At 38.0% G+C, this 22,109-nt stretch overlaps 1 protein-coding gene across 1 annotated transcript in view; it reads left to right on the forward strand.

Moving 5' to 3' along the window:
- The first annotated feature begins 15,306 nt into the window (after positions 1-15,306).
- The window catches only part of tpk1 (thiamin pyrophosphokinase 1), a 62,311-nt gene continuing 55,508 nt past the window's right edge, over positions 15,307-22,109 (forward strand). The window contains exons 1-3 of the mRNA XM_041814586.1: positions 15,307-15,394; positions 17,684-17,775; positions 20,128-20,202. Coding sequence (XP_041670520.1) covers positions 17,733-17,775; positions 20,128-20,202 — 118 coding nt within the window. The 5' untranslated portion in view covers positions 15,307-15,394; positions 17,684-17,732. The remainder of the gene's footprint in view (positions 15,395-17,683; positions 17,776-20,127; positions 20,203-22,109) is intronic.

Below are 22,109 nucleotides of genomic sequence, written 5' to 3' on the forward strand. Positions count from 1 at the left end.
CATAAAAAAATCAATAAAAATAACTCTATTCCCCCATCTTCTCTACCTCATTTAAAGTACATTTCTTACTGGATCATCCTGTATATCTCAGTCAATATTTGTGTTTTACTGATAAGTCCTGACCAACTATGGATTTGTCTTCCAGTAAAAAGCACTGTGAATCATTAGCTGTTGGTGCAGCATCTCAGCAGTCAGCAACGCAGGCAAGACTGTCAATCAACACAGCTGAGAGAGCTTCCCTACCTCCAAGACATCAGTCAGCAGCAGCTTCAGAATCTGGTAAACAAGAAAACCAAACAGCAAGCCAGTCAGCCAAACACTTTTCTCATTTTCCTAATTATGAAGCACTTGCATAACAGAAAAAAATTTGGCATGTTCCCAGAGAGAAATCAAGTGCATGTGATGGGGTTCTCATACATCTGTCTAAATCACTGATGAAGTGCTGAACTGTTAATGAACATACGAACACAAGTTGTTATATAATGCATCATGGTGTGCATGTGATCATCATGTGGTGTGTTCAAGTTTTTAAAAAAGCTAGAAGAAAATTATGAGACACAATTAGACATATTCTTTAAGTTAATCCAAAATAATTTTAAGAATGAGTCTCGGGGACTTTTTTCCAAAGCACAGTAATCACACATTTAAGCGCTGCTGATATGTACTGGCAGTTGTCTTTGCTTCTGAATCTGTTTTTTTTCTGCCTAAGCTCTTAACCTTAATAAAACTCTGTGTCATCACATGTTTACAGTTTGTAGCTAAATCTGAACATCTTGGAACATCTTTACCTTGGAAGAATTTCATTGCTGTGTATCTCTGTTTTGGCAGGGATGATCAGTTTTCAATCTCTTCTGTTTCTTTCTTTTGTCTTTTCCACCTTGGACTGCTGACTCATTGTGCTCTCTATACATTGACCCCGTTGCAAGGGCACATTTGAATTCTACAGAAAAACCAAAGACAAGACAGTCTGGATTATTTTCGTACCTTAGAAAACTCACCACAACATGAACTTTAACTCTTTGTTGGACTATTGTGCAGTGGCTAAATACAGTTCCCCCCCCTTAAGTGTTTATCCTTTGTTGATTTTATAAATCAATCATGGTCAATATAATTTGGCATTAAAAAGAAAATAATAATAATTAAAAAAAACTCTTTAATGTTGAAGTGAAAACAGATTTCTACACAATAAAGTCAATTAAACAAAAATATGTGATGAAAGATAAGTGGCTGCATAAATATTCATCCCCCAACTGCTCAAGCTCTGTCAGGTTGCATGGGGATCAGGCATGAACTGCCCTTTTCAAGTCCAGCCCCAAATTCTCTGGGCTTTGACTCTGCCAATCCAGGACATTCACCTTGTTGTCTTCAAACCATTTCTGTGCAGCTTTCTCTGTGCTTCAGGTTATTATCTTGCTGGACAATAAATCAAAATCTTGCAGCCTAAATAAGATTGCCCTCCAGCATTTTCCTACATTTTGCTGCATTTATTTTACCCTCTACTTTTACAGGCCTTCCAGGCCCAGCTGCCAAGAAGCATCCCCACAGCATGATGCTGCCACCACCGTGCATCACAGTGGGGATGGTGTGTTTGTGGGGTTGTGTGCACAAACATAGCATCTTGTCTGATAGCCAAAAAGCCCCATTTGGTGTTATAGACCAAAGAACCTTCTTTCACATCACCATGAAGTCTCCCACATGGATTTTGGCAAATTCTAGTCGAGATTTAATAGGAGTAGTAGTTAATATTCAGTCACTTATGTTATCTCAAATATTTTTGTTTACTTGTCATTTTGTAGATATCTTTTCACTTTGACATTAAATAGCTCTTTTTGTAAAAAATAAATGAATAAATCCAAAAGCTATGTTACACTGACCATGATTAAAAACTACAAACTATATAAACATAGTCATAAAATATCTAATAAAATATTTTGTCTAACATCTCTATAATGATGTGAAATACACAAAGCATTGCTGATTCTCTTCAGTGAATGGCAATGGATTGTCCCCAGGATTCTCTGTCTGTCTAAACTTGCTGAAACTGTTAAATAATCCCCAACAAAACAAAGTCCACCCACGAAAGTTACGTGAGCCAACCCACTAAACTTTAAAAACCCAGCCCCTGAAAGTGGCGAACGCCATAAAACAACACAATGCAGGAGAATGGATGTCTAGTTTTCTTTAGGATTACTGTGGTGTGTTGGTTTGCCAGGTTCAGCTCCTGGATGGTCCTGGTGAACCCCCACTCAGGGGGAAAGGATTATCTTTCTAGATAATATTAAATGCAGCTGGGGCACATTGTCTCTGAGGACCATAGCCTCTGTCTACAAGGCATAAACACAACTTTATAGTTCCCACAATAACCTACACAACTTTTAGAAAAGACAATGAGGGACTTTTCTTCTGAACCCTAAACTATATATGGATGTCTAATTGAATGGAATCTCTCTTTACTTGTCTCAGCCAACAGTGTTTGGAAGAAGCAGCTGTTCATTGTTTGCATCCAGATCACCTTGTTTCTGAATGCCAAGAACAAACTTTAGGTACAAAAATGTCCTTTTGCTCTTGGTATCTTTCTCTGACAATATGTTTTTCATTTTGCAGTGAAGCTACTCTCCCTGCACTGCATTGTTTGAAATATCTTTTACAGTCATTGGCACAGAGTCAGGTAAACAGCAATTTGGACTGTATGCAGATTTACAGCAGGGATGCAGAGGCATTTGATTACTCTTTTAAATTAAGCCAAAAACTCTCCAACTTGCTGAGTTAACACTCAGTCTGTACGAGTGCAGAGATATAGCTGCTATGAGCCGTAAGCTTGGGACATTCTGTATTTTATAAGAGAATGAAATCATCATTGTGAGGTCACATGTTCTCACTGGTGCTGAGGTGAGATGATTTTTCTTGTTCCTTGACATTGCATAAATTTAGGACAGCACTAAGTGAAATATTAGAGAGCTGAACTTGGCGCAGGAATATTACCAGTTTGAATCCTTGGACAGCTGAAGACGAGCAGCATGTCTTTATCCTCTGTGAAAAAAGTTTCACTTAAAGAGTGGCTTAGGGTGCAGCTCCCCACGCTCCACTCAGGTAAATGTTCATTCTGTATTTGGATTCTTTACAGTATGTCTGGATAGAAAGTGAGAGTCGGCAGAAGAGTAAAGCTGGGAGGGAAAATACACTCTGAAAACCTTATTCAAGTTAATAAAAGCCATAAAAGTGGCATTTTCTGAGCTTTGGCTAACAGACTCACTGGCAGCGATCCATTCCATGTCTTGAAACATGATTCAAACCTGAAACTGTTTGATAATGTTTCAATTATTTTCACTGAGAACTTCCTAGAGAGCAATGATGTCTATGGATTTGGATTAAAGGACTTAAAATGGTTATTCTGCTCCATAAAATAACACATAAGTAACACAGCAGCTCGAGAACACTATAACCTAGATCCCAACCAGAACAAGTTCAAATAAGGCAGGTAGGGGAGAAAAGTCTGATCACTGACAAACACACTGGAGAGAAAAATCTGTATCTTTTTATGTGTTTTTGTCTTTCCCAGATTATCTTTATTATGTATTAATATAATAAGATTGACACCTCCTTGATCCATATCTCATTTTAAAAGAAACTGTGGTTTGCATTTCTTGCAACATTAGTTTCCTAACAAAAACCATAATAGCCTAACAGAAGCAGTAAGATATTTCTGTGGAATCAGAGTCATAAATTACAACAAAACTATTTATCTTTGAAGGCATGTCCAACGGGTGACATGGGCCCTATGAAGTCTAAATTGTCACCCCAGGTACAATCTCATAATACTTTATTTCTTTTTTTTTTTTTTTTTTTTTGGCTGGGACAATGCTGATGATGATAGCATTCATTCAAAAGTGAGAATAAACAAAGGACCATGCAACAGGCCAGGGGGTTCACGCTATGTAGTCCGCGAGAATGGTCTTGGTTTTGAGACCGGTCTCAAGACTACATTTAAATGTCTTGGTCTTGTCTTGGACTCAAGAGCATTTTGAATGTCTTGGTCTTGTCCCGGTCTCAGACTGGCTGGACTCGGGATTTTCCATCAAGACCAAACAAGACCTAGCCTTGCAAAGCAGATGGATACGCCTGTTTTCATGTTTCTCACTGGCGAATCTATCTTGCAAAGCTCTTGTCTGAACTGTTTGGGCCCAGTTAAAAAGTGACAGAACCAATCAGCACCAAGGGGCAGTACTTTCAGGCGCAGCAGAGTCATGACGTAAGCAAGCAGCAGCATAAGGCCGGTGCAATTATAGCCGAAAACATTAGCGTGGATGCTGTTAAAGCACCATTTTTACCAGAACTTGACATTTCAAGAAGAACAAAGAAGAGCAGTGAGTTGTTTTCTTTTTAAAACGACAAAAGTTGTGTACTGACATGTCAACAGTCGCCATGGTTGGCGTTATGTAGTTCTGTATGGAGTTTACGCCTTCGATAGGGGCGCAGATTGGTAGTGGCTACGTCATGTTTTGTTGCTCTGATTGTCTCGTAAAGATATGACAGACAGAACGTTCATCCAATCACCCTCTGAACTTTTTTTTCAAAAGCTCTGCCCTTTCCCAATCGCTATGAGTGGTTTACCAGATGGATGTGTATCCATCTGGTTTGCCAAGTTAATCGAGACCAGCACTGATCTGCTGTTTTTCGACTTCATTAATGTGACAATAAGGAGAAGCTCTTGCTAAAACAACTACACTTGCAAAAACTCAGACATCAGTCCATCTTATTTCTAGTCAGAAATACCTCTGAACACTTACTTTAGGCCTCATCCACCTGAAAAATCTGGATAAAACTTCTCATCTTCAGATATTTATAATAATTCTGGACTTGCAGGTGGCTTTTAAATACAGTGCTTAACAAATTTATTAGACCACCACCCAAATTAAGGTTTATGCCACAGCCGCCCTAAATAACCAGCATTTGTAATTTCCAGAATCAATTTTTATGTTTCTGCAATGGTTAATACACCAATATGTAGAAGTTTGCTAACCGAAATGATATTTTTAATGCTAAAATATAATTATTATTATTATCCATGAATTTTCAAGTTTATTGATGTACAAAAAATCTGAAACAATAGTAAAGCACGTTATTATTTCTTGATTAATATGTCAAATTATAGTTATTTACTTGCATTCCTGAACAGAAAAATGAGTTTTAATGGTTGAATGTTATGCTTGATTCATTTCTGACTTCTCAGAGAAGCCCAGTGAGCCGGCTCAAATTTGGGTATAAATAGGTGAATTCAGTTTGAAATTCCTCATTCCTGTTCAAAATGGTAAAACATGGAGAGCTCACTGAAAATGAAAATGAAAATGTAAATGAAAGAGATTTCACAACTGATGGCCTGCTGATATGGTGGTCCCAAATGGTTCCAACCCAAGCAAAGCCCATGCACTGTGTACTGACGTCAGCTGCCAAGCTCTATATGGAAAAAGCATAGAAAGCGACTGCTGCTTATCCATGTTTGGTCCATGGCAGCAGTAACTTATCAATGTGAAGGTTGCAAACAGCCATAAAACAAGACGAGAGCAAGAAGTAAAAGTATATGGCAGTGATAGAGAAACAATAAACTGAGCATCAAAAGATAAAGAAACATTAAACTAAACAAGGATGATAACTGAGAAACCAAATATAATAAAAGCCATGTACTGCTGCCTTCAATCACAGCAACATCAGCAACCAACAAAACACTTGAAACACTGTTAGTTTTCTCCTCATAGATGAAATCTATTCTCATTGGATGTTAGTAGCTTCATCAAGTTTTAAATGCTGTATCATAGCTTTGTAAACTCAAACATGCACTTAAGAAAGAAAGAGAACTACTTCTCTAAGAGTCTTTTTAAAAAGCAGATATTAAGCATGAGTCAATATTTTAATTAAGAAGAGAGAACAGAGAACAAGTCTGAAAAGTGAGAGTGAATTTGAAAAGGTCATTAAAGAAGCACAAAAGATGGATTAAAAAAGAGGAAAGAAAGACTAAACATTAGAGCTGGAGCTGTTCTGTAAATAGACCTTTAGAGTCACTTTATTTGTTAAACTGATTGATTCATTGTAAGAGTTTCCATTGGTCAGTGTGTTCAGACAGCACAGAGCCCAGGAGAGCAGGCAGGCAAAGGAAGGAGAGATCAATGCTGTTTTAAGGAAAGAATAAAGTAGAAAGAGGACAAACAAGCTTTTTAAACAATACCTCAAAAATGAGAAGCACCAGGAATCTCCACTGTCAGCAGAAGAAAAAAATTATAATAAAATGCCCTTTCAGATCCCAAACATATTACTCCCCTGACAATAAAAATTCAAAAGAAAAAAGTTCATTTTCCTTTCCCTCAGGCATGCTTACACCATCACTTTCAGCATCACCCCAGTCCTGACCAACATCTTCACCTTTTGCTTCACATGAGAGGCTACTTTGCTTCAAAACAAAGATTTCTGTAAACCCACATTGGTCTTTTTTTACATTTACAGCACAGTATGCCTGCTGAAGCCTACCCAGTGTTATCGTGCCGAGACCTGAGCCAGTTAAAACACGTGTTGCCCACAGGCTGTGGCGCAAGCTGTGAAACCAAGCAACACTTTTCATTTATTATTGAGTATTACAACAATCTGCAGGTTTGTTGACCTCTGTGCCTCCTTGCCCATGGTGGTCTTGGCAAGCTGTTCCAGAGGCTGAACCAATCCAAAAATCTCATCCTTGGAAAAATATTTATTAAGACAGCAGGAAAGACATTTCATGCTTAATTTTACATCTTGTATGTCATTGGAAGTTCAAGTCAACAGGTAGTCAGAATTCCTACAGGTTGTTCTAACAACAGCTTATATGCATATAAAAGTTAGCACAGCTTAGTCATTTATACAAAGTTGTTTAAGCAGTGAATCTTGCACGACACTGCAGTGTCTTAGTATGTCAGCACTTAAACCTCAGTGTATAGCATCTTTAATATTCATGGTGTTGTCTTTTAATGTTTACTTTTAATTTATTTATCATTTTCCCTGGAACAAACGCATATGTCATCCATCAGTTATTACTCCTATTGCTGTCCTAACATATTTGCAATGACAACTTGCCTCTTCTGTAACATCTTGGTTTAGCATCAGTCAAGTGGGATGTGTCTGGAGCCTAATAGAAGCATCCAACCATCCATCCATCATCTATGAAACCCTTCGCCTCAAATTCTTCCAACTATCAGTTCATCACAACGTTTAAACATTATGCCAACCGTCCATCCATCTATCCATCCATCCATTCTTACATCCATTCAGTTATTGCACCTTCTAAATTCAATTCTTAACACAAGTACACTATCTAATCATTGTAACATTCTATCCATCCATCCATCCACCCATCCATCCATTTATCCATCCATCCATCCATCCATTCATTTATCCATCCATCATTCATCTATCCATCATCCATCCATCCATCCATCCATCCATCCATCCATCCATCCATCATTCATCCATCCATCCATCCATCCATCCATCCATCCATCCATCATTCATCCATCCATCATCCATCCATCCATCCATCCATCCATCCATCATTCATCCATCCATCATCCATTCATCCATCCATTCATCCATCCATCATCCATCCATCCATCCATCCATCCATCCATCCATCCATCCATCCATCATCCATCCATCCATTCATCCATCCATCATCCATCAATCCATCCATCCATTCATCTATCTATCTATCTATCTATCTATCTATCTATCTATCTATCTATCTATCTATCTATCTATCTATCTATCTATCTATCTATCCATCCATCCATCCATCCATTTAGTCTTCCACAACCTATAAAATCTTTCAGTCCATCACATTACTTCATCCTTTCATTGCACCATCCATCCATTCAGTTTTTGCAACCTTTCAACCATTCAGTCCTTCACAACATTACATCATCCATCCGTTGTACCATTTTTCATCCATCCATTCATCCATCTATCTATTACATCATCCATCCAGTCTCTCACAACCTGAATCTGTCAATCTCTCACATTACATTACCAATCCATCTATCCATTGCATCATCCACCCATACAGTCTTTCGCACCATCTATAGAATCTTCAGTCTATCACAACATTACATCATCCATCCATTGTACCATTTTTCATCCATCCATCCATCCATACTAAAAGCATCCATCCATCCATCCATCCATCCATCCATCGTATCTTTCAATCAGCCATTTATCACATTACAGTATCCTCATATTGTGCCATCTTCCATCCATCCATTGTACCAAGTTTGCCTGCATTCACTGTTGCCAAACCCTGTACCACAGGGTCAAACTCTTCTCTGCAGTGCCCTAATCAGGCACCATCTGCATCTCATCTGGCCTGGCCCCTTTGTGCTCCCCCACAACCTTTCCCAGCTGTTTAAAAGAGGTCAGTCCAGTCAGGCCCAGTCCTTCTCCTTTCCACCCCTAGGTGACAGTGGTTGTGATACATAGAAACTTTTTTTTTAGGTTGTAGCACACACAAGTGGAGTCATCATTTTTGGATGACAGATTCCTACCACAACCCCTCCATAAACTCTAAACCTTATATTACACCATCCAGTAAAGTATACCTCAACAGGTGCCAAGCCCTCAGGCCAGATGTGTAGAACCAGTAACAGGGGTGATTAATAACCCACACTGCTGTCTTTTCTTGCCTTATATTGTGGGGGAAAAGTAAGTGAACTGCCAGTGCCCCTCTCTAACAGCACATCCACCAGCCTCCTCAACAGTAATAAGTTTATAGCTGCTAGAACAGTGCCACCTGACGCTCAAGGTCAGTCTTTATCCCTGCTTCTGGACAGGTAGGTGAGGGACACTAGCCCTCAGGCAATGATATCATGACCGAAAAGAAATCCAGCCATTTCTCTCAAAAATATATATGACAGGAATCCTCTTGGGGGATTAAGAACAGCAAGGTGATACCACAGGGAAGGAGCTGCCAAGCTGATAATCACTGCAATGCTCATGTGTGGGAGTTAAAGAGCAGCCACCTCTTCTTTGAATCTGTTGGTCCTGTCCCCGTAATATGCCCTTTGTCTAATGGAAGTACACCTGAATATAAGCCTTATAATAAAAAAAAAAAATAGGGCTTCCTGTTGCTCTATTGTTTTGTTCATTCCTACCAAAATGGGCAGACAATAAAGAAATTGGCCAATACTGTGAGTGAGAAGTTGATCCCAAGGCTGGAAAAGCCTCCCGAGTAACCTGACCTGGCTTCATTTAATCAACTCTCAAAAAAACATAAAAAATCATCATGAGTGGAAAAATAATTCAAGAGTGTGGTGGAAAAACAGACAGAGATAATCAGGTCAAGTAAAACCAAAAAACATTCAAGGTAATGATAAGGAGTACAAAGACAGCACACAAGGGAGAGAGAGGTTTGAATTTGTGTTTCCGTCATTGTTTTGTCCTTCTCTTTTTTGTATCAGTCACAATAACAGGTGTATTCTGCCAGGGCTGAGTAGGGTAATAATGTGACACTGTGTTTCCACTGATAGTAGGTTTTAAATTGAACCAAAACCAAACACACTCACCTCATGAAGATATGGCCTCGAAGACAAAACGAAATAAAAATGTCCCCCGTATAGGTGCTTTTTTTGTGAGCAATTGGTTGTTTGAGATGAAGTGATTTGAGCACTGATGTTTGTGACTCAGCACTTCTTCCTCACATTTTCTTTCAGGTAAGAATCTGGTGGCTGCTCTCATGATTCTGATGTGCCAAAATACTAGAGGTAATTAGCTGCAGAGGATAGAAAGCCAAAATCAAGATAACCAACAGCAATTTTCTGCAAAGTGATACTTAAGCTACAGACAAACGTTTTTAATATACTTCTATTATTGCCTTACACAGCAGAGAGAAAAGCAGGAAATGGATGCTTGGCAAAGGTTTGCTTCTTGAGGAAGGCCTTTTCTTTCTGTGGCCCAATCATCTGCCCTCCAGACAACACAGCTCCAGACTTAAAGCAGGTAGGAAACTTTTATCTGTGTTGGTTTGCAGAAGAAGTGTATTATATCATATTGTATCATTTTGTATTATATCATCAATTGCTATAGGCATAATATGGACTCATCACTGAACATTACGTCCCTCCACTTGTTCAGGTTCCAGTGAACATTGCCGACAGGAGCGCAAACAGGCCTGATGGTGGAGGGCAATCATGGCAGGTCTTCTGGCAGCCCTATTAGACCAGAGACAGGCTGGATCGATCTGTTCTGGATTGTCTGGCCAGGGAGCAGTCAGACATATTGTCCTGCAAACCTTGACTGCAAATCTGTAGAAGACAGCCTGCGGTTCCTAAGTGCTGGCAGTTTGACGATACGATCTTGAACAGTCTTCAAACCAAGAGTCAGTAGCAACAGCAAAATAAGCTGTTTGGGCAATGGCACAGAAGGCTTGGCAAATTTTTCACAGGCAAAACCCACAAACTCAGCTCTGCTGCTCATCTCACAAATGCATGTTCCTTACAAATGTGTTACCAATTGAAAGGGAAATAAACAGGCTTTTCAACAGTCCAACCAAGATTTATTGGAAAGAAGCATTGTTACAACAGAGAAATAACCTACCAAACACAAATGTCCTTACTTTTAAGTTTATATTGTGTATTTTCATTGTCTCTAATAATATTATATTGTCTCATGTTGTATCATTTCATATCACATCACATTATTTGTGTTATAACCTATACCTTGTACAGTAGCGTATTACTTTCTTTTTCTTTATTGTGCCATGTGTTGTATTTAACAACTGATATGATATATAGTATAGCAGGGGTCATCAACTCCATTTTCAGAAGGGCCAGCTTTTTCTTGACTGAAGCTGTGGGGGCCGGACATTGAAATTAACTGAAATAAAATCGATGTTTTTGACTAATTTACAAACATTAATTCATTCCAAAATCAATGAAAATTTAAGTCTTTAACAGTGAGATCAGTCCCTATCACCTACACTGCAGCCAGTCACAGGGGGGCAAATGAGATGTTTTAGCTACATATTTCTGGAGCCCTCTTGATGTCTATCATTGCATTTGGTGCTAATATGCTGTCATGATTGGTCAAAAATACATGCAGGAAACAGATTTTCTGTGTGGATTCTCAGAGGGGAAAAATGCACTTTCAAAGAGCCTTGTGTAGAAAATTGATGTGAAAAATTGCAACTTTAATCAAGATAACAATAATAAGTACGTGTTTACCAAACCAAATTACAGGTTTCATTTAAATTCCAAGAAACCTGCATGGGAAGCCTGGGGCTTCAGTTGATGATCACTGTAGTATGGTGTTATGTTGTATCGTAACATTTAGTGTCTAATCGTTACACAACAAAATTTATCATAATAAATTGTATGGTTTTGTATTGGGTATTTTTACTTTATTTTACCATATTGTATTACAAATCTTACAGTGTCATCTTGTACGAGGTTGTATCATATTGTATTGTATTGTATCATATTGTATCATATCATATGGTATCATATCGTATTGTGTTGTATTGTATCTTATCGTATCATATCATATGGTATTGTATCATATTGTGTCGTTTCTTCACATATCGTGTCTTGTCCTGTCGCGTGATGTCTTGTCTTTGTCTTGTCTATCGCACATATCGTATCGTACCTTATCTTGTCTTGTCGTGTCCATCTTATGTTATCGTATCTTATCTTATCTTATCTTGTCATCTTATCTTATCTTATCATCTTATCTTATCTTATCTTGTCATCTTATCTTATCTTATCTTATCTTGTCTTGTCATCTTATCTTATCTTATCTTGTCTTGTCATCTTATCTTATCTTATCTTGTCATCTTATTTGTCATCTTATCTTATCTTATCTCGTCATCTTATCTTATCTTATCTTATCTTGTCATCTTATCTTGTCATCTTATCTCATCTTATCTTTTCTTGTCATCTTATCTTATCTTGTCATCTTATCTTATCTTATCTTGTCATCTTATCTTATCTTATCTTATCTTGTCATCTTATCTTATCTTATCTTGTCATCTTATCTTATCTTATCTCGTCATCTTATCTTATCTTATCTTGTCATCTTATCTTATCTTATCTTGTCATCTTATCTTATATTATCTTGTCGTGTCTATGTGATGTTATCATATCTTATCTTATCATCTTATCTTCTTATCCTATCTTGTCTTGTCATTTCTTTTCTTATCTTGTCTTATTGCTTTGCATTGCATTGTATCTTACCTTAAAGTATTCTCAGTTTCTACCATATTGTATTATATTGTTATATCATATGGTTCTGTATCATATAATTCAGTTCATATTGTAACATCTGGCATAGCATCATATAATATAGGTCAATAAGTATTGTTATGCACTAGTAAATTCTGCAACTGTATTCTTGAAGTTACAACTGTGCAAAGCTCAATCACATTGGGAAGAATAAGCTGTTTTTTCCTGTGCTGGGTCTGAATGCTAAGGTAAGCCAGCTTTCTCCAGCTTTATAATGACACATAAAAGTTTGCTATCTACCTTTCAGGAGAACGAACTATTATTTTGATTACTTTAGAAATAGAAAATTACCTTACTCTGCATAGCTTCAACTCGTTTTCTACATCTTCATGCTCCTCCTTTTCATTCAGTTTTTATGATATTTAGACTTCTGAAATATTAAACAAAATTGAGAATAGCTCACATGCGTTTTCCATTAACAATTCCTGAAAAGACTCGGGTTGAATCATTATAGTATATAAAGCCATTTGGTCTGATGTAATTGGAAGTGTTGGGATTTCTGAAAGATTAAGAATAAAATTGTTGGGCTGCACAGCTGGCTGCACAGACTAATGACTAACCCTGTGGACGTTATTTCCCATGCTCATCAATCTCTTGTTAGAAATGAGGCAACGTGACGAACCTCCTTCCTGCCATAGCATGTGGCAGCAAGGTATTTATCATATATTCTCCACCTATACTTCTACTTTTTCTTGCTCACCTCAGTCCTCTTTCTTGGATACTCAGAAAAAATTATTACAGAACAAACAAAAGAGAGGAAAAGAGCTGTATACTATTAGTAAAGGAAATTGAGAGAAAGAAAGAGGTTCTTCTCGTTTAAAAAGTGTGAGGTGCTGAAAAGAAAAGAACTAAAAGGGAAAATACAGGAAAGATTGATGGACAAGGAAGGCTGAGCTAGTTATGAGCAGAGAGAGGAGACAGATCTGATTGAACATTCAGCTGGTGTGGCCTTGTAAAAAACACAGCCAATGAAGAATGCATTCAGCCAGGAATTTATTCATAGATGTATTTATAATGCATGCTCACACAAGGAATGACTTCCCATGCATCTTTGCTGTGCTTGTGTGTGTGCATGCCCGTGTGGAACTGTGTGCTCCTTGTGATTTCCCACCATCTGCAGCCTGTCTGGGAGACAGGAGCGGTGCTGATTGATGACAGGACGTTTGTTTTAACCAGCCTCCAGAGTGGATTCACCTTGAGTGAGATTTGGATTCTCACTTTACACGGTTTCTCCTGCTGTCTGAAGAGATCTCAAACCAACACTATTACTCTACTGCATGTGTGTGTGCTCATGATGTTTGTTTATTCTTCTTCAGTGTTTTTGCTCGTGTGTTTTTCTGCTGTATTGAGGAATTTTCATATGGGTTTGCATTTTTCTGAAATTGATGAATTCGTGTAAGCCTTGGTTGTAAATATTTGTGTAAATGGAGTGTTAGGATGTAATATGTGTTTGTACTTCATGAATAATTAATTGCAGACTATTGAAAATGTAGTCAGTATTCAGTCAGTTGAAGGGATATTTCTGGATTTTTGAAGTTGGGTTGTTTGAGGTACTTGGCTATAGGAGTAGCATTTGCCTCCAGTGATTTCTGTGAAAGTTGCTCCTGTGGTTATTACGAGCTTGGAGAGATCGGGGCATAGTGAAGAAGAACTTCTACAGATGGAGAGTCAGCAGGCTAAAAGAGAGAGCAGAGAAACATCACTTGAAAGTTTTGAGCAGGAGAGATGGTAGATCAGCAGTTTCTGAAAAACTCAGATCAGCCTGTCTGGAACCAACAACCTTGCCACGTTCAAAGTCACTCAAATCCCCTATCTTCCCCATTCTGATGCTTGGTTTGAACTTCAGCAAGTCACCTTGACCACATCTACATGCCTAAATGCATTGATCTGCTGCCTTGTGATTGGCTGATTGCTTTTAGTGTTAACAAGCAGTTGAACAGGTGTACCTAATATAGTGACTGAAGAGTATTTATTCAAATATAGTTGAATCAGCCTTTAATACTGAATGTCAACCATGTGAATCTGATATGAGGACATGGTTGCTGCTCAATTAGCATTAATTTCTGCATGGTCCCAGTGTATCTACCTGTCTGTTTATACTTTTAACAACACATTCCACTCCAACCTGGTAGGCTACTGTAAAGGGAGGTCAATGAAGCATCTGTGTGACTGTTAATGCTTTGTTAAGATGAATTAGCACTGGCCATTAAAACAGCCTCTCTTAAACCTTAGAATTCCACAATCACACTGGCATGGCATCATCATGAACTTTTTTGTCACATGAGAGCATGCAAACAAAGCCACATTTTCCATTGAAATAACTTTGAGTGGAAAGTGTGATTTTAAGCTCTCTTTTAGTTTATTTGTTGTTTTCAATAGGCCAAGTAAAACAGAAAATATGTCCATCTGAATTTGATATAAGAAATAATTTTACACATGGGGTACAGTGTTCAATACTGTACGGGACAGATGCTGGTATTTTTTTTTTTTTTTTTTTAGAACTTTGGCATTTTATGTCTTTTGTTAAAGGAAAACAATCTCCTTGTAGTTTTACTATCTGCTAACCATTGATTCTGAAACATGCAGTCCCTGTAACAGTTAAAAAAGGAAAAAAACACCTGCATATATAGGTTTTGTTTGTTTTGTTGTTGTTGTTGTTGTTTTTTATATGCATTTTTTGCATTTACCTTGATTTTGGCTCACTAGTGTCTTTGAATTTTTAAATTCAACTGCGTGGGAATCCCTCACACTCTTGGAATGTAAAAAATGTGTTATCATGTAAAGACGTTGTGCTAATATATTTATTAATTTTTAATCCTACAAAATAAAATAAATGAAACGTTTTTGTTTTGCCAACCACACAGGTTCTCTTTTATCTGATAATACACGATGCAATCTGCTGCAAAGCCGCCAATTTCAACCGAATAAAAATTATGCTTTGTCACATTTTGAAAACCTGTTTTCAAAGAAAGGCGCATTTCCTCTTTTGGTCTCTACGTGTCGCCGTAACAGATCCCCGCCACTCTCTTCTTCTGCCGCTGGGTGAGCTGTTCGCTCTCTGTACTCTCCTTGACTGTTTGCTTCTTCAGTAGAGGAAGTCTTCCCATTCTGTAAGTATTTCATGAATATTTGAGGTATTACGCCGTGACAGATTTAACAAGTGAAGCCAGTGTGCTAGTATTGCAGTTAAGTGTCCACAAATTGGTTATTTTTGTCGGAATACTTCGTTTTTACCTGTACGCTGTGCATGCGGGTCTGTGGTCATCGCTCCGTTTCTCACCGGTGTAACGACTCAATATGTGACCGTGTTATCTTGTGACTTTGTCAGTGGCTGCCTAGTCAATTGAGATGTTTCAAATGGAAAGCGTGCAAGGGGATACCACCTCATGTGGTTAAGCTCCGTCAATTCTTCTTTTTTGAAATTCTTTCGACATCATAATGAAAACAGGCTTGACAATGAGTGACGCTGAAAAGGTTTAAGCGTTGAGAAACTGAATGTGAAATCCGGTTTCATGCGGACTAGTTTCCATTCGCATGTCACGAAAAGTTGAGCAAAGAGTGTGAGACTTCTGTGATGTTAATGGTTTACCAGGGTAATGCGCTGCTTTCCACGCAATCATTAACTGCAAAATGTGTTACGGTTTTATTTTTCTGCAGCCAAACCCTTGAATATCATAGTGACGGTGTGATCGAATGAGCTGGGTTTTCAGCTGCAATTAGGGATAGACCAGGGGAACTATTGCAAACAGTTTAAGCGTAATCTAGCTTGAGATGACTTCTTAAAAGTAGTATACAAATGAATGTTTTAAATTCATTGAATAAAAGAAGACAGAAGCTTGCGAGTGACACAAAATTGCCCCTTTTAAAAACAAAATAGGGATGACTTTGTTTAAGAATACGGCAGATGAAAATAGCTATCGTAACTGGCCATCAAATTAATTCATGCCAAGTAAAAAAACAAGCTAGCTTACGCTATATAATGTACTTTAAATGCCTTTACAGTTATAGTAGGTTAGTGTAAGCCGCCCCCCACTTTTTCAGGGAAAAAAGTGTATATATATATATATATATATATATATATATATATATATATATAAACACGCACACACACAAATATAACTATTTTCATTGACTTGTACAAGATTTCCATCCGCCAAGTGATATAATAACATAATTTGCAAATTTTTAATTAAGGAAAATTAATAGTTTTTGCAGCTTTAAGAAATACTGTATCTTGAGTTAAAGCATCAGCCACTTAACGCTCTGCATATTTGCTTGTTTCAGGTCGAATGAATAGTTTATAGCAATGCTTCTCAAAGTGTGGACCGGGGGCTCAATGGTAGGCCTCAGATGTACTATAGGTTGGTCGCGAGAGGTCATTTACAATGACTAAAAATAAAATAAATGAATAAATGACCATAAAATATTTGATTTAAGAAGGTTTTAACTCGTCACCTTTTCAGAAATAATTTTGTGTGGTGTATTGTATACAACCAATGTCAAAGTTTAATTGGGGTTGGATTAAGTGGTGACACTCAATCAAAATTTCTACTGTGCATCTGCTTTTCTACCATGAGTTTGCTGTGCCACAAAGTATGTTTGCAGAGATAAATATAAGAAAACATAAGTGTCTTTGCAGATGCCTGATCAAAACAAGATAAAAGGCAGTGGCTCATTAAATGAAGCCTTGAATTGGTTCATGCAGGAAACAGTAGTCATACGCACAGCTGATCCTGCTTATTGCCTCCCAGCCCATATGTGAAGTACTTCTTACTGATCCCTGCTTGCATTAATGCAGATGCATCACGCTGCTCCTCCACCCCAGCCTCCTCCTTTATAGAATAAAGCAGGTGCACCTTCATTCAGATTCATGCTACTATGAAATAATTGTTTTTTAACTAATTTTATTGTGTTCAATATGCAAGTCAAAGTATGATGCTTGACTAACCCAGGGAATATCTTTTGATCAGGTAAAACTTTATATCCATTTTACAATAAAATGGTAAAATGTATGACAAGAGTGTTCCTGGATGAACTTTACTTTGTGATCCCACAAACACTTCTAAGTAATGTTGATGTTTCTGAACACAAAGCATTTGCATTGAAAGTCCCTGTTTATGAAAAAATAGGATAAATATAAGATAAATATTTGAGTCATGCTTTATAGTTGTACAATGGTTTTGGTGGGCCTCAGAGGATTCTCAGGTCTCAGATTTGGCTGCAGCATACTGAAGTTTGGGAAAGGCTGGTTTAGAGAATTTCTTGGGATAGACTCATATATTGTAATATAGCTAATTGATTTCCTCTGCTCTGTTTTCAGTGATAATAAGGAAAAATACAAATTAAAAAAACGATAAAACACAGGGAATCTTAAAAAATGTATGTTCTTCTCTCTTCAGTTCCACGTGAATCGTCTGATTGAAAAGAACTCTCCTGTGGTTTCTGGCGATGGATGACGAGTTGACACCTTTGGACTGCCTGCTCCCCTCAGGTACTGTCTTTTAAACATGCATGCTCCGCAGTGAGCACACCTTAACCCAGTCAATCATACCAAATGTCCATAATACGGCCTGACTGATATGTCTGTTTGCTGATATTTTCATACCAACACAGGCCTATTGCAGTTTTATGTGTATCAGGAGATTGGTCCTGAATCCAAATGTCTTCCACAAAACAACATTAATAGTTGTGCCACCAGGAGTAGAGTCTTATGCTGTGGGAAATACAGGTGGACAAGCATAGTCTCAAATTGGTGAATGATTCATAGACAAAGATATAGCTTTGATAAATTCCTCATGGACTACTTCTCCTTTCCAGCACCACACCCTCTTCAAAATACACTCATCTTCTGCCTGGGAAAACCAGCATGTCTTTATGCAGGCACTGAAGAAACTATTGGGTGATTTCACAGTTTCAAGTTTATCATGTTCATGGTTAATTCAAAGGCCACCCATACTCAAAAAAATGTTGACCTCTTTTTGAGTAGTCAAAACTCTGTTTGATGGCTGGACAGAGCCTTGGACAGTTGCTGACTGCATAACTATACAAATGTCTCTTCTTTCTTCAAAGTGTCTCCTCCTGCTCATCTCCATCTCCATTTTTTGTTTCAAATCTCCCTAATCCACTTGTTAGACTACAAAAGATTATTGTAATTGTGCTTCTGTTTGTGTACGTAGGTTTGTTAATACTGGGCATTCATTTGTGTGCATTTTGATTGTGCGTAGCAGGAACACAAAGGTAATGTTGATTCTCTGTGTCTGTACAGCTGGAAAATCAATGACACTCAAAGGCCAACATCAGTCAACAGACAGTCAAGAGATTTAATAGGATGTGCAAATAAACAAACAAAAGAAGACGTTAGACCACAGTAAAAGGCGCATGCATATATTTTAGATGATTTAATTCTGTTACTACATCAATTTCATTCTGGTAAAAGTAAAAAGAAATGTTCTAGAGAATTTATGTATTGTAGGCTATTTTTCTTGGGTTTATTTTTTGTATATTTGTCAAACTTAAATGTTTCAGATCATCAAACTAATTTTAATAAGGGGTGCATCAATCAATCGGCACCGATTTCCTTAATTTTGGGGGATCGGCGATCGGCCGATACTTACATATGAAACCGATCTTATCTACATCTACCTACTAAAATGTGAAAAATGAAAACTAAAGGAACTGATATAATTTACTAGTTTGGACAGCAATGCCCTAAACTTTTCATTTATATTTGAGAGAACTACCTCATGTGCAGTTCGAACAAAAAGTTTGTATTGTTTCAATGGTGTTGTTCAGTGTTTTTCAATAAAATCAGATTGGAACATTGAAGGTGTATGCTGTCAGTTATAAAAAAAAAAAAAAATCGGTATCGGCCAAAAGTGGAATCTGCACGTTAGGCTTTTTAAAGATCGGTGATTGGTGATCAGCCAGAAAATTGCAATTGGTGCACCCCTAATTTAAATATTAGACAAATACAGTCGAGTTAGTGCAAAATTCTGTTTTTGAATGATGTTTTCATTTATTGAGAGAAAGAAAGCATCCAAACTTACCTTGCTTTGTGTGGAAAAAGTAAATGCCGTCCTTGTTAATTCATGAATTAACTGTGATTAACACATTTTTTGAAAAGGAGAGTTCATTTTCACTAGTCACACCCAGGCCTGATGACTGCCAGACCTGTTGAATCAAGAAATCACTTAAATAGAACCTGTCTGACAAAGTGAAGTAGGCTAAAAGCACGCTTTAGAATCGTTTTGTACAAATAGAGAAAACTTGGAACAATGGTGAACCTTCCCAGGAGTGGCCTACCTACCAACATTACTCCAAGAGCTCATCCACAACTCATGCCACATGTCACAAAAATCCCAGAACAACATCTGAAAACCTTCAGGCCCCAAATGGACTTGGTTAAGATCAGTGTTCATGAATTAACAATAAGAAAGGGACTGGGCAAAATGGCTTCCATGGGACAGTTCAAAGGCCAAGACCACTGCTGACCAAAAAGAGCTCAAAGGCTCATCTCACATTTGACTACAAAACATCTTGATGATCCTCAAGACTTTTAAAAAAATATTCTGTGGATTGATGAGGCAAAAGCAGAACTTTTGGGAAGGCTAACACAGCATTTCATTATAGGAACATCACACCAGCAGACAAACATGGTGATGGTAGTGTGATGGTCTGGTCTTACGACTTGCTGTAATTGACACCACACCTGACACAAACAACTGCCTCTGATTTGTGTTTATAGATATGCAATAACCATGCTTTTTCCCTATACACCTGCCTCTATCTGACTGTGTATGATTTACCCTTTTCCCTGCCCCCCTTCCTCTATCATCTCCTGCAGGCACACAGAGGATCTGTCTGATCATCCTGAACCAGCCTCTTGATAAGGACTACCTACGTGTCCTCTGGAGTAAAGGTACATCTCACACATCGCCAGCATGGATACAAAAAGCCCTGCATTTGCCCAGTTTTATCGCTGAGTGTGTTGATTGTGTTGTTTTTTTGTCAGCCTGTGCTCACCAAACTGTGCAGCTTCCATTATGAAAGTATTGATTGGCATCATGTTGTCAAGTTCCCTGTCTTCCTGTTGCCCACATTCTCCTTGAAAAAAGACTTTTTTGTTCTCTCAGAGAGTAATTTTCTTTCTTGAAAGCTGACTTTTTATTCTGTGTCCTCATCTGAGTCCTTGTTTCTTTACATCCTGATATTTGAATCAGATATTTATGAAACCATAAATTGGTGACAAACAGAAGCAGGGTCATTTAACTTAAAACACAGACCCGAGTTTAATGTGAAAACATAAGCCCTTCATTGTAACCTAAATGACCTGCATGCATTTCATTGAACATTTTCATCAGCTATCAGCTTTCATAGCATTGTGTCACTTACACACCCTCACATTTTGCTTTTATAACAGATGCTCAGTGCTGTTTAACCTGGCTTTTAACAGTTCTAAGGTCTCAAGGTAAAACGGTAGCACATCCATTCAGGCTCAATCAACTGTCTGAAAACACTGTAGATAATAGGCTGGCAAATAATGTGAACACAAGTGATGGCAGTAAGTGTCCGCTCCACTCAGCAGGGGAGAGACAGAGTCGATAAACAAACCCACCTGACCTCAGACTCCTGCATTCAGACTGTAGGCGTTTTAGTCACAACACATTCAACCTCACCACCAACTCTGTGGTATTTCTTACAACTGAGAGGCCTCTCACCTTCATTGAAGGAAAATAGTCTGGTTAGCACAAGATATTAGCAAGCATTTTCAAAGACTCTGCTTGAGACACAACCCTTGCCTGGGGTTAACAAGGGCAGAAGATTTTAAGCAAGACATTGGTATGTTCTTTCATATTGGAGTTTTCTCGAGTTTTTTGTCAACAGAAGATGTGAGCAATTGTGAGTAAATCAGTTTAACATGAAAAGAATGGTCACATATTTTAAACCAAACCAGTTCTGTGAAGTCTGTTTATTTTCAGTTGGTAAATTAGTAGTGAGAAAATATTTGACTTGCCTGTAAAAGTACTTAAAAGTCATTGGGAAAAAGTCATTGCCCCCTAAACTTAACAACTGGTTGTTCCACCTTTGGTTGTAGCAACCGTGAGCAAGAATTTGTGTTATATGTCAATGAGTCTTTCACATCACTGAGGATAAATTTTTGGCCTACTGAATTGTTTTAATCCAGCCACATTGCAGGGTTTCCCAGCATGCTTTGGCTACTGGCTGCGTGCTCTTGCACTGCAAAACAGTAACAAAAACACAGTCTTTTGAGGTTGACACAAAAAAATTTTGATAGTGCGTTAATTTAAGGCAACATTATTTTGTGGCCCATTTTTACCAAAAACTGTACCCACCTGTTACGCTGTGTAGCGTAACTTCCTGGCCAGTACAGCCAGCGAGTCCTGCATTAATGGAGCAATGTTCAGAACTAGAATAGAGAAGGAGGTTTAGGAAATATCTGAGACACTGTAAGACCTAAGTTAAAAATCATGTAATATAGGAATGTTCACTTTTTGAAGAAGTATAGATTTTTTAGGGCGGAAATTCTACATACTGGATCTTTAAAGGGCCACTAAAAATTACCTTGGGGGTCTGATCTGGCCCCAGGGCCTTCAATTGAATAGCCTGGCTCTAGAGTTTAAAGATGAAAAATAGAACAACTTTCAGTCTTCAAAACACACTGTGGTGACTATAAGATAACCTCTGCTGACACCAATATCATGCTGATAATATCCTCGATCTCTACTTATGAGATGCAATACTACTAGGCTGTAATGTGTTAAATATGCAAACCTGAATGTGGGACATAAAGCCAGACAAGGTCAC

Source organism: Cheilinus undulatus, linkage group 19 (assembly GCF_018320785.1).
Source record: "Cheilinus undulatus linkage group 19, ASM1832078v1, whole genome shotgun sequence".
Lineage (NCBI taxonomy): Eukaryota > Metazoa > Chordata > Actinopteri > Labriformes > Labridae > Cheilinus > Cheilinus undulatus.